General features: G+C 43.3%; 1 protein-coding gene and 1 long non-coding RNA gene across 2 annotated transcripts in view; one reads left to right on the top strand and one right to left on the bottom strand.

The window, feature by feature from the left end:
- The window catches only part of ano9b (anoctamin 9b), a 64,960-nt gene extending 52,438 nt beyond the window's left edge, over positions 1–12,522 (top strand). Inside the window, exons 19-23 of the mRNA XM_084057403.1 lie at positions 265–409; positions 3,209–3,331; positions 5,665–5,758; positions 5,971–6,083; positions 8,471–12,522. Coding sequence (XP_083913529.1) covers positions 265–409; positions 3,209–3,331; positions 5,665–5,758; positions 5,971–6,083; positions 8,471–8,507 — 512 coding nt within the window. The 3' untranslated portion in view covers positions 8,508–12,522. The remainder of the gene's footprint in view (positions 1–264; positions 410–3,208; positions 3,332–5,664; positions 5,759–5,970; positions 6,084–8,470) is intronic.
- LOC311045519 lies at positions 11,130–13,385 on the bottom strand. Its single transcript, XR_014600777.1, has 2 exons — positions 11,812–13,385; positions 11,130–11,775 (listed from the first exon to the last, which is right to left on the bottom strand). It is a non-coding gene; the product is annotated as an uncharacterized lncRNA (long non-coding RNA).
- Between the last annotated feature and the right edge of the window lie 224 nt (positions 13,386–13,609).

The raw sequence follows: 13,609 nt of genomic DNA, 5'->3' as shown, positions 1-13,609 counted from the left end.
GTTTGAAAACCACTGACATAGAAACATAAGTTTTTCAGAAAACCGTTCTAAAAAAATCTATAAACTGTTGTCCTCTCCCTGCAGGGATCTGGACTAAGGTTCTATATATTAAATATAAAGTGTTCTATAGGGTTCTATATATTAAATATAAAGTGTTCTATAGGGTTCTATATATTAAATATAAAGTGTTCTATAGGGTTCTATGTATTAAATATAAAGTGTTCTATAAGGTTCTATGTATTAAATATATAAAGTGTTCTACAGGGATCTGGACTAAGGTTCTGGAGGCCATCGGGGTCTTGGCGGTCATCGCTAACGGTCTGGTGATCGGATGGTCGTCTGACTTCATCCCACGCCTGGTCTATCGATACCGCTACGGACCCTGTGCTAACGGGACCGCTACCTCAGGGTAACACACACTGACACACATGCACACGCACACACACACACACTGACGCACACACACACACACACACACACACACACACACGCACACACACACGCACACACACATGCACACACACACACACATGTACACACGCACTGACATGCACGCACACTTACTTTGCTTATGGTAGTCCATCGTATCCGATGATGACTTCTACTTCTTTCTTTGGTGAGTTGTGAGGTGACTGTGGAGTCCAGTGCGAGAGCCACATGGTCTATTGCAGTGGGGGCATATGAAGTCAATATTTGTTGTGGTCTTGGCTGCAGTGGCCATCTTTCTCCCCTGGCGTTTCCTTTCCCTCGCCTCACTCCTCTCCTCTTCAAAACGCTGAAGTCCAGCATGGCATAGTTGCCTCCACAAAGGACGTTATGAAGCAGAGCTTTCCAGTTGGGTATGCTGTAGTCCACATCTCTTCAGTGCCGTTTTGACATCATTGTCCATACTGCAGTTGTCAGAGAGAATACTCCCTAGATATTTAAAATCTGGGACTACTGCTAAGGGCTTGTCGTCGACGATGAAGACAGGTGATGGTGGTGGAGTTGGGGGAGGGGAGTTCCACTGGCAGAGTACCTCAGTCTTTGCCGTGTTTACGGTGAGACCCAGTCTGCTATAGGCCTTCACAGCAGCTGTCAGTGTTGCTTGCAGAGCCTCTGGTGTATGTGCCTCAAAGGCACAGTCATCTGCATACTGTAACTCCACTACGTTTACAGTTTTGATTTTACTAGCAGCCTGTAGCCTCCTGATGTTAAACAGGTTCCCGTCCAACCTGTAATCCACTAACACACCACTACTTCCCTCAACCTCTTTGTGCAGTAGCCAGGTAACACTCATGAGAAAGATGTTGAAGAGTACAGGTGCAAGTACACAGCCCTGCCTGACACCTGTGCATACTCTGAAGGGCCTGGACTCCTGTCCTCCTGTAGTCACCTGAGCCATCATCCCCTCGTGAAAACTTTGTAGGATGTTCACAAACTTCTGCGGGCAACCTACCCTGAGAAGGACCGCCCAGAGCAAGTCTCTGTTGACCGTGTCAAAGGCCTTTGATAAGTCCACAAAAGCCATGTATAGGTCTTGATGTTGCTCTCTACACTTCTCTTGTAGCTGGTGAGTTGTGAAAATCATGTCCACAGTACTGCATTTTTTCCTGAAGCCACATTGAGACTCGGGCAATAGATGTTCTGTTACGCTCCGTATGAGTCTGCACAGCATCACTTTGGCAAGGACCTTGCCGGCAACAGACAGGAGAGATATTCCCCTACTATTGCCGCAGGCAGACTTCTCACCCTTCCCTTTATATATGGTAACGATGTTTGCGTCCCGCCATTGTTGAGGGACGGCTCCATGCTTCCATACATCGGCAATGGAGTGGAAAATTGCTCTGGTGCAGAGATAGCCTCCCTGTTTAAGGATCTCTGCAGGGATGCCATCAGGGCCAGGGGTCTTGTTGTTTTTCAGTGACCTGACCGCAGCCAGGACTTCAGAGAAGGTTGGTTGAAGATCCAGCTCCTCAATGGTTGGATAGCTGGGAAGCTCTTCCAGGACTGCCAGATCAGGAGTGGCAGGTTGGTTTAACACATTGGGTGCCAGGTTTTTTTTTAAAACAGAGTACACTGAGTGCCAGGATTTTTAACAATTTTTTAGGAGCCGAGATACAGGCTTTTGAAGTCATAAGTTAACCAGAAAGTGGATTGGAGTCAAAATCTTCGGAAAATGATATCTCCTGGTGCTTAGAAGGTAAACAAAAAAAAATTTGAAAAAAAAAAATGTTTGAAATGTTTTTTTTTTTCCAATTTTTTTTTTTTTTCAAAAACCGTATATATACGGTTTTGGCACCCAATGTGTTGTTAAGAGAGTCTGGAAGTGTTCAGCCCATCTATCCACAACTTGCTTCTGGTCCTTTATAAGGGTTGAGCCATCAGCGGACTTCACAGGCACGCACGCACGCACGCACGCACGCACGCACGCACGCACGCACGCACGCACACACGCACACACACACAGACACACAGACACACAGACACACACAAACACACAAACACACAGTCACACTGGATTGTGTATTAATGAGTGTCTATGTGAGAGGTTGTGTATGTTCATATAATGTGTGTCTATGTGAGAGGTTGTGTATGTTCATATAATGTGTGTCTATGTGAGAGGTTGTGTATTATCATGTGAGAGGTTGTGTATGTTCACATAATGTGTGTCTATGTGAGAGGTTGTGTATGTTCATATAATGTGTGTCTATGTGAGAGGTTGTGTATGTTCATATAATGAGTGTCTATGTGAGAGGTTGTGTATGTTCATATAATGTGTGTCTATGTGAGAGGTTGTGTATGTTCATATAATGTGTGTCTATGTGAGAGGTTGTGTATGTTCATATAATGTGTGTCTATGTGAGAGGTTGTGTATGTTCATATAATGAGTGTCTATGTGAGAGGTTGTGTATGTTCATATAATGTGTGTCTATGTGAGAGGTTGTGTATGTTCATATAATGTGTGTCTATGTGAGAGGTTGTGTATGTTCATATAATGTGTGTCTATGTGAGAGGTTGTGTATGTTCATATAATGTGTGTCTATGTGAGAGGTTGTGTATGTTCATATAATGTGTGTCTATGTGAGAGGTTGTGTATGTTCATATAATGAGTGTCTATGTGAGAGGTTGTGTATGTTCATATAATGAGTGTCTATGTGAGAGGTTGTGTATTATCATGTGAGAGGTTGTGTATGTTCACATAATGTGTGTCTATGTGTGTGTGTAGGTGCATGGAGGGCTACATCAATGACACACTGGCCACGGCGTTGATGTCGGACGCGGGCGTCAGCGAGGACTTCCTGCCCGCTCAGATGGTCATTGAGGGCGGGGCCAAAGTCACGCAGTGCAGGTGAGGTCAGAGGTCACCCCCCCCCACACACACACACACACATTATGTTCTGGACCAGTGGTCCTCAACCTGTGGGTTGTGGACCCCCAGGGGGGTCCTAACATGACGGTGAAGTGGCTTTTATGACTTTAAAACAACAACAACAACAACACCACACAATGATGTTCAACGTTAACCCTTTAACACATTGGGTGCCATTTTTAGATGTCTTTGGGCTATTCAAAAATAGCAGATCTACGGTGCCGCGCTACGAGCTTGTAGATCTGCTATTTTTTGGAAAAATCGTGAAAATGTTTGCAAATGTTTGAATATATATATATATATATTTTTTTAAACAACTCAAATCTTTGCTTCTGGGGGGATTCTACAAATGTCTTCTAAATCCTAGTTTAATCAGTGATTTTCAAACTTTTTCATGTCAAGGACCCCCACAATTATATGAATTTTGGCCGTGGACCCCCGTCTCAAAATATTTTGTTCCAGGGACCCCCCCCCCCCCCCCCCAAAAAAAAAAGCTGTAACAGAGTTAAAAATGTTCGCTACGGAAAAACAGATATTCAAAGATTTGGATATTCAAAGATTTCACGATTTTTCCCAAAAAAATAGCAGATCTACAAGCTTTGAGCTTGTAGATCTGCTGTTTTTGAATAGCTCAAAGAAATCTTAAAATGACACACATGCGTCCCCGGATTGAATGGGTGACTTTTTTTTATTTAAAAAAGATAATAATTTAGAGTAGCCAATCATTTTTTAACCCCCCTTTCTCTCCCCAATGTAGTCGTTATGCCAATTAATTCCTCCCCACACACACACATGTCTGTGTTGTCACTGCTGTTCTATCCTGCTGACTCACATCCCGCCCAACACTGACTCCCGCCCAACACTCCCCGCCCACCCCCCCCCCAGCCCGTAGGAGTACATACAGTAACAAATAGCAGCCCCCCCCCCCCACTACACCAAAACTCTTTGCCGAAAATATCAGATTTCCAAGCTCACAACAGGTCGACACAACGCGTTGTGAGCTTGTAGATCTACTATTTTTGGCAAATGCCCCCCCCCCCCCCACAGAATAGCGGTGCTATAGGGCTCAAGTGGTTCGTAGTAACTCTGAGGACCCCCTAGGGGTCCTAGGGTGAGCTTGTAGATTTGGCTAATGCTCCCCTCAGAATAGGGATTCTAGGGTTCAAGTGGTTAATGTAAAACAAACATACTGTATATATACCCTATCACACACAAAGATTCGGTGGACCCCCTGTAGTAACTCTGAGGACTGAAGACCCCTGCTATCAAAAAAGGCAGAAAAGCCTAACAAATACATTATTGCGAACGGAGGCGCGCCGAAGGCGCTTTTAGATGTGTTAACCAAGACGTTAACACATCTAAAAGCATGTACACGAGTTCATCTATTGGGATATCTAAGAATTCCATGTCATTTGTGCATATTTAAGGCCGGGTGGCAAGTTGAAAACGCCTTAGTTTGAGGACAGTTCTAGTTTTCTTCTTGCTATGTTATTTTCGAGCTGTGTTCGCTTTCATCTTCTCGCGGTTGGACTACTGTAATTCCCTCTACACCTGCCTCTCCAAAAAATCCATCCACAGCCTTCAGCTGGTTCAAAATGCTGCGGCCCGTCTCTTAACTGGTACAAGGAAATGTGATCATATCACACCCATTCTGGCATCCCTCCATTGGCTCCCAGTTGAATTCAGAATCAATTACAAAATCCTACTCACTACTCATAAGGCCAGGCTAGGTCTTGCCCCACCCTATATCTTGGACCTACTCCCCCCATATGTGCCTACACGCACTCTTAGATCCTCCAACCAAGCACTCCTGGACATTCCAAAGGGTCTGTTAAATGCAAAAGGTCGCATGGCCTTCGCTTTCATAGCCCCTACCCTTTGGAATGCCCTGCCCCTAGAGATCAGGCTCACAGAGTCTGTCCCCCGGTTTAAATCCCTCCTTAAAACCATCTTCTATAGATTAGCTTTTAATGCCCAGCCTTAGTCTAGGTCATGTGCATCTCTGTTTTGTTTTCTGCATTGTTTTTAATTTTTATCTTGTTTTTTGTTTTGTGTACTTCTTATTTTGCTGCAACGCGTCGCAGCGTGACGCGTCGTGAGCTTGTAGATCTGCTGTTTTTTTTCGGCTTTCGGTTAAAACTGCCAAAATATTTGTGTTTTTAAATGACATTCATAAAATCGCTTTCCTAAAGCATTGATGTCCTCACAAGTATAGTAATACAAACGCGTGTGTGTGTGTGTGTGTGTGTGTGTGTGTGTGTGTGTGTGTGTGTGTGTGTGTGTGTGTGTGTGTATGTGTGTGTGTGATACAGCTATAGAGACTACAGGAGTAATGAGGACCACAGTCTGACGGCTCAGTACTGGCTCATCCTCGCCGTACGCTTTGCTTTCGTCATTCTGTTTGAGGTACGTCTGGGTTCTACTGGTTCTGTCTGTTTGTCTGGGTTCTACTGGTTCTGTCTGTTTGTCTGGGTTCTACTGGTTCTGTCTGTTTGTCTGGGTTCTACTGGTTCTGTCTGTTTGTCTGGGTTCTACTGGTTCTGTCTGTTTGTCTGGGTTCTACTGGTTCTGTCTGTTTGTCTATAAGTTAACCTGTCTACCTGTCTCTCTATCGCCAGCATGTGGTGGTAGTGTGTAAGTTCATCGCTGCCTGGTTCGTACCCAACAGTCCAATGAGAGTGAAGAACGTTCGTCTGCAAGACAAACTGACACGACTGAAGGACGAGTTACGGTTGGTATTTAAATACATGTATACTTTAGATGACTGACTGACTGACTGACTGACTGACTGACTGACTGACTGCTGACTGTGAGGTTCAATTCATGAAGGTCTCACAGGCAATTTTATTACCTGTGTAGGCCCTATAAAGAGAAGAATGCATTCGCCATCTGTTTTGAATAAGGGATGTCATGTTTTGCAAATAATTAAGTTTACCTAGACTAAAGGTAAAACCATTTCTTAATTCCATTTAAGGATGTGTTTTCACTATAATTTATAATTATAAGTTATGGGCCATGACGGAGGCGCGCCGACTCAGCAGACCTTAAGGCTGAGGAGACGCGCCCTCGCGCCTCCAGGCGCGAGTGCCCGCGTCGACCAGCCGCTGGGCTGCTAGTCGACTCAGCGCCGTCCGAGTTATGTACCGATAGGGACAGAATCGTAAATATTATTGGTGCGGACTGCGTTTGCTCCACTGACTGCGTTTATCCCAACTACCACTCAAAGTGGCTCCTGGCCAACTGCCTGGATGAGGCAGACTTATTTTTTAAAGCTTTGTGCTTTCTATTAGACTGTGCAGGGCAGAGGCGTCTAATCTCTGAGTCAGGGTGACCGCATACCCTCGGGTTAAAACTATTTCCTAATTCCATTTAAGGATGTGTTTACACTATATTTTTTAGGACTATGGGGTAGATACTGAAGGGATACAGTTTTGGAAACAAGTTAGCATATCCCCAGTTCTGATGTTCACACCTCCAATTTGGAAGACAATTAGCTCCCTGTTGATGGTCCAAATGTTGATGGCTCTTGGTATCAATGTGCCTTCATTGATATTCTCATTAGCTCAACAATGAGATCTCCCCCTCAACTTTGTGGTTGATGTAGGTGATCAACTCTATTGTTTAGTTTAGTAAGAATATGTGGATAGTTTCAGTTTTTTTGGGCAGTTTAGAAGTTTAGGCCTCCTGGATATTTTGTGCTAAGTCTTGTAGTCCATTATTTTTCATGGAATCTTCTCTGTCCAATTGTCCAGCAGTCATTGAATTCCAAGCCGCATACTTTTATGGCATCAATCCCATGTGTCATAAAGTGTTGAACAATTAATAAATGGGTATCTTTTTCATTATTAATGGTGTACCTGTGTTGGCTTATTCTAATTGCTATGGAGTTGCCTGTCTGACTGACTGACTGACTGACTGACTGACTGACTGACTGACTGTCTGTCTGACTGACTGACTGACTGTCTGTCTGACTGACTGACTGACTGACTGACTGTCTGACTGACTGACTGACTGACTGTCTGACTGACTGACTGACTGACTGACTGACTGACTGACTGACTGACTGACTAGGGCTTGTAGGGCAATTGTGGAAAAAAGGGGTAAAAAAAAAGGCAAAGAAAACTAAAAAGACTGATTTATTGATTGACAAATTATGTAGACCTAATCCTACATATAATTAAAGGAGACATCCGTTCATTTTTAGTGTTATCTTACGTAGAAATGCCCATTGAGTTACTCCACAAATCCCCCTGTCGACCCCCACCGTTGGCATAGTACGAGGCGCGAGCATAGCCCAAATTCGCCTATTTTAACAAATGCAAAGTCTGTTTTTTTTTCTCCTAGCACTCATTGTGGAGCCCCATGAGACCCTTACGGGCGATGAAAGTCCCGACAAGCTAACCGCTAATAACAGAACGCCTGGCAACACCAGGTTGCCAGGTTTCGGAGAGAAACAAGCAACGAGCGTGTTATCTCTCTCTCGCTGAGAGATAAGCAGCCAGTGTTAGCTCGTTCTGTTATTAGCGGTACACATATCAAAGATAACACTAAAAATGAACGGATGTCTCCTTTAACAGAATGTCTGTCAGTCTGAAGTGCTTGGTTCTCCTCTGTGGCTGAAGCAATGTCTCTGCACATGGTCATTCATCATGAGCAAATGCCCACCGTGAGGAAGCCTGTTTTTCACGTTACCCAAATTCAAGCTGTTTATTATCCTCTTTTGGAAACACTGTCTAACTCTACATGGTCCCCCAAGCTATGGGATTGGGGTCAGTGTTGCCACATTTTGCCAGAGGAATAAGTAAGCAGGTCTATGAAAACGATGCTATACTGGTCCATACCCCAACGGGTATATTATATACAGTACTGGTCCATACCCCAACGGGTATATTATATACAGTACTGGTCCATACCCCAACGGGTATATTATATACAGTACTGGTCCATATATGGACCAATATATTTGTTATCAGAGTGCAGCCTGCATTTTGTCCTGCAGACTTGTATCCCTTATAAGACTTTCTGTGTGTGCGCGTGTGCGTGTGTGCGTGTGTGTGTGCGTGTGTGTGTGTGTGTGTGTGTGCGTGTGCGTGTGCGTGCGTGCGTGTGTTTTTTCAGTGAAATGAAGCGCCTCAGCAAGTCCACAGACGTCTAGCCGACCTGCGCTCCGATTGGTCCGTTCGCACCATGCAGCCCCTCCCCCGCTCTGCGATTGGTCCGTTCACAGACTGTTGTGTTGTTTTTTCTACAAACGTGGGGCGGAGCCTAACAACGAACCGTTTTGATTCCAGAACGCCATTGGACCAGGCGGCCATTTTGTGACCGACAGACAGACAGACAGACAGACAGACAGACAGACAGACAGCTGTTCTCTGCATGTGAAAGACAGAAACTAGAAGAGTCACTTAAAGCTACAGTGTTGTCACCACGTCTTCTACAGGCCCAGTGCCGCTCCCAAAGCCCCCCCCCCACCCCCCCTACTTTCACTTCAGCAGTATTTGTGTTGAAACTAGTGACGTGAATGAGAGGAGGGGGGGGGGGGGGGGGGGCTAGGATACTAGCATTGTATAACTGGGACAAGCAGGGAAGTCTTTCACCTTACAGACTGTCATTGTAACCTTTTACATGTGAGTGGAATCCTATACGTCTCTTCAGCCTTCAGCCTTAACTTAGTTCATTATAGGGCATAGCAGTGGCGGCCATTTTCTGGTTCCACTTCAAAATAGTCAATGCATTTTTCCCATTGACGTTTCCAAAAAATATTTATATCAATTATTTTAAAGGAGACATCCGTTCATTTTTAGTGTTATCTTTGATGTGTGGCAAATCACTCACCAACGCAGAAATGCCCATTGAGTTACTCCACAGATCCCCCTGTAGACCCCCACCGTTGGCATAATACGAGGTGCGAAGATAGCCCAAATTCGCCTATTTTAACAAATGCAAAGTCTGTTTTTTTTCTCCTAGCACTCATTGTGGAGCCCCATGAGACCCTTACGGGATATGATAGTCCCGACAAGCTAACCGCTAATAACAGAATGCGCTAACGCTCGTTGCTTGTTTCTCTGCCTGGCAACACCAGGTTGCCAGGTTTTGGAGAGAAACAAGCAACGAGCTTGTTTAGTGGAGTAACTCAATGGGCATTTCTACGTTGGTAAGTGATTTGCCACATATCAAAGATAACACTAAAAATGAACGGATGTCTCCTTTAAGTCTAGAATCAAGCCATCCAGGGTCCTGGTGAATCATGACCATAAAACCTTTGATTCTGTGAAAAAAACGTTTTTGAAAACGGCAAAACTTTTTTAACACATCGGGTGTCGATCACGGTCTGAACCGTGTTTTCAGTCTTTTTGCTTTTTTTCATTTTTCTCCACACGGGCGGGGCTAGAGCAGCTCTGGGAGTACCCATTGTGATCTTGAGAAGGAAGGGCCAGATAGATCACCGGAAACAAAAACATGGCTTGGCTTCCATCCGCTTCCTGTCTATTTCCTTCTTTAAAACGCCTATATCTCCGAATCTGTTTTCCGGTGTGGAAGACCGGTCATGCGCGATGCGCGATCCGTCCCCGTTGTAACTTGCGACTAAAATGTTATCGATCCAGGCTGTAGCCAGGGTCATCGCGCAACATGAATGGATGCTTTTTTTTTAACGTGGGGATTTGCTCGTCGCGGAGTCTAAAGCTTTAAACAGCAAAGCGCAGTCAATGGGGAGAATGCTGGCACCCAACGTAAGTTGATATGAAAAAATGCTGACACACGATGTGTTAAATATAGTTAAATATAGTATATCATATAATTAAATATAAAAAAAAGAATCACAGAAAAAAAAAAATGTTATGGTCCTGATTCACCAGGACTCTGGATGGCTTGATTCTAAGCTTAAATTAATTGATAGAAATATTTTTGGGAATGTCAATGGCGAAAATGCATCGACTATTTTGAAGTGGAACCAGAAAATGGCCGCCACGGCCATGCCCTATAAAGTGTCTTTGTTATGAGTTGTTATGCATAATCATAAACATTTATAACGACCGCTGTGAAGCATTATAAGTGCATCGTGAAGTGATTATAACGCCCACAATCAACCCTCAACCTGGGACGTGTTTCTGGTCGTTTTGTTAAGAGCTTTCTGGAGGACTTTGAACCTTGTTTTTTTTTTATTAGTATTTGTTTTATTGTGTTTTTTAACACATCGACCGCCAAAGACCAGACATTACGTCATGATGATGTTGTTGTTTTTTGTGTGACTACGCTAGAGGGCGCTCTTCGTCCAAACCTATGAATGATGGACTGCCTTCCAGAGATAACCTGACACCGTCAAATGGAAGAAGCTTGCGACACACATTTTGTTTCACAGCCTTACTTCCATCTGAGACTCCGTAAGCAGAATCCATGACAGACGGTTTGTCTTTTTTTCAAGCTACTAGGCCAGGTGATTGGATGATCCCGCCCCTAGCGGCCGCTGATTGGTTCGAATATACGCAGCGACCGGGCAGCAGCTTTACTCCCTGCGCAATCCCAGACCTCCTTTCTGAAATCAAAATGCAGATGAGATTTCCGGAGGGAGGGGGGGTTTACCAGGCTATTCCAGAGAGGGATAGAGTCCGAAATGTACATTTTTTTTTTTTAACCCATTAAGACCTGAGCCGTTTCAAAAATGTTTTCTAAATCCCAACAGTTTTTTTTGAAAAAAATCAACCCAAAAAAAATTACAAGATTTTTGAATAGCCAAAGACATCTAAAGTGACACAGATGCGTTCCAGGTCTTAATGGGTTTTAAGTCACCCGGTCCACGGCCATGTTAACACATTTATAAAAACACATTTATCTCAGATTTATTTTCCTGTTTTTTGGTGAAAAATGAGTCGTATTCACCTGTCTATAACTACAGAACGGACGATCACGGTTACAACGTTTTTGTTCCGGTGGAAAGCAGAGAGACTCGTCTTTCCACACAAACATTTCGTTTCGTTTCTTTACATCCGGGTTGAATTTATGTTTCTGTTGATCGTTAAAAAGACAAAAAGATATAAGGTAAAACCGCTGGTAGTAGATTAATTAATACCTGTGGCTACGAATGCGTTCATGAGAGACGGTCACTCTTCCTCTAAGCCAGTGGTTTTCAACCTTTTTTTTTTCATGCCAAGGACCCCTAAATTGATATGCATTTGGCCGCGGACCCCCATCTGAAAATGTTGTGCCAGGGGACCCCCCAGAAGCAAGGATTTGAGTTAAAAATGTCCGCTTTAAATATATATATATATATATATTTTCAAAGATTTGCACACATTTTCAAGATTTTTCAAAAATAGCAGATCTACAAGCTCATAGTGCGGGCTATGAGCTTGTAGATCTGCTATTTTTGAATAGCCCAAAGCTAAGTGGTTAAAATGATTGTGATGCTATGTTAACTAATTTCACTGGGTACCCCGGACCACCGGTGGTCCCTGGAGCACTGGTGGTGCCCGGACCACCGGTGGTCCCCGGACCACCGGTTGACAGCCACTGCTCTAAGCCAGTGGTTCGCGAACATCGAAGAGAAATTCTATGTTTCCCCTACGAACCAAACTAGTGAGAATATCAGTCTCTCTCACTCATGTCTCATGTCTCTCTCTCATCACACCCAACGTACTGGGAATTGTACTTTTGGGCGGTGCAACCGCCCCTATATGTGAGGTTTGGACATCGATCCAAATTGCACCCCCCCCCCCCCCCACCCTGCGCTGTGATTGGCCACCAGTGACTATGCACTTAAAAAAAACACTTTTATGTTTTTTTTAAGTGAATCACTTCCATCACTGTGATGACCACTGTGACCACACCGCCCACTTCACACTGGGTGTGATCTTTATTTTATTGTATTTTATTTCATTATGTAAAATAATATCCAGTACATACATGGGCACATAAATGTACTACCGCGCATTGGCTATTGTTTGTGTTTAATTTTTTACCGTGTGAACGCTTGTACGAAACATAGCAGATCTGCAAGCTCACGACGTGTCACGTTGCGATGCATCGTGAGCTTGTAGATCTGCTGTTGTTCCGGTCTTTAAAAAAAAGAAAATTGTGAATTAATGAGTGCATTTTACTTTTGGTATTTTAACTATGTTTTGACGCCAGTGCTTGTGTACTTTTACTCAAGTAAAATGTTTAATACGGGCCTATTACTTGTGACAGAGTATTTTCTATTATTGTGGTATTGATACTTTTATCTAAAGGACGACTTCACCAATTTGTGTTCATATAATTGGTCCTCACTAAAGCTCATTATAATATATTATATCATATCTTCATATAATTGGTCTCCAAAAAAAGAGTTTTATGCTTGAAGGAATTTCGGGATTTATCGAAAAAAAACTGAAATGCTTAAATGGGTGATGCAACACTTGCTCAATACGTTTTGAAGTAGAAATGTGTCAGACTGCTAATAATGGGCTCAATAAAATAGCAAACTATTTTATTTTATAATAGTTAAGGCTTTTGGTTTTAATGTGCATTTATTTTCTTAAACGGGGGGTTTGATCAGAGGAGTAATAGTTGATAGAGTAATAGTTATTAATATTACACTTGGACTGATCAGAGGAGTAATAGTTGATAGAGTAATTGTTATTAATATTACACACCGTGCGTCCGAGAGGAAAATGTCTGCAGATCCATATTCCTCCTCTAAAAACTCCTCTGCTGTTCCATACAGTTTGTGATCTCTATTTAAAATGGTTATATTGTTGTTCTTATAGGAAGCCAGTGGTTCCCAAACTTGGGATATTGGCAATATGAATAACTCACTGGACAGGAACTCCTTTCTTAAAGGGCAAGACCACTTTGGTAGAGGTTTGGGTTGTTTAGTTACCTCGCCATGATGTAACTCCAAAGGTGGACAAGAAATAAAAAATAATTGCTCCATTAATTAGAAATTGATAATTCAAAATATGTGTTGTGTTCATAGTATACTTGCATGTACTACTGATATTAGTAAAAGCACCCAGCCGCTAGGGGGTGGTAGAGTGTGAGAAGTGAGGAGAAGGAGGAAGTGAAATGCTGCCCTGTTGTATACATGTGGGAGAGAAGTAAACAGACGGTCCCTTGAATACCTTGTCCTTGTGTTTAATCTTTGCACCTAACTTAACAATTGGCGACGAGGATAAAAACTGAAAATGTCTCTGCTTGGATTACAACCGCCTTCTGCGTTCCTGGAGTGCCCGGGCGAGCCGAAAGTAGCGTTTGACGCTTGGAAAAAGTTGTTTGATAACT

Source organism: Gymnoscopelus microlampas (genome assembly GCF_963454915.1).
Source record: "Gymnoscopelus microlampas genome assembly, chromosome: 1".
Taxonomy (NCBI): domain Eukaryota; kingdom Metazoa; phylum Chordata; class Actinopteri; order Myctophiformes; family Myctophidae; genus Gymnoscopelus; species Gymnoscopelus microlampas.
The sequence above is the reverse complement of the archived record's forward strand: the minus strand, read 5'-3'. Positions and strand labels throughout refer to the sequence as shown.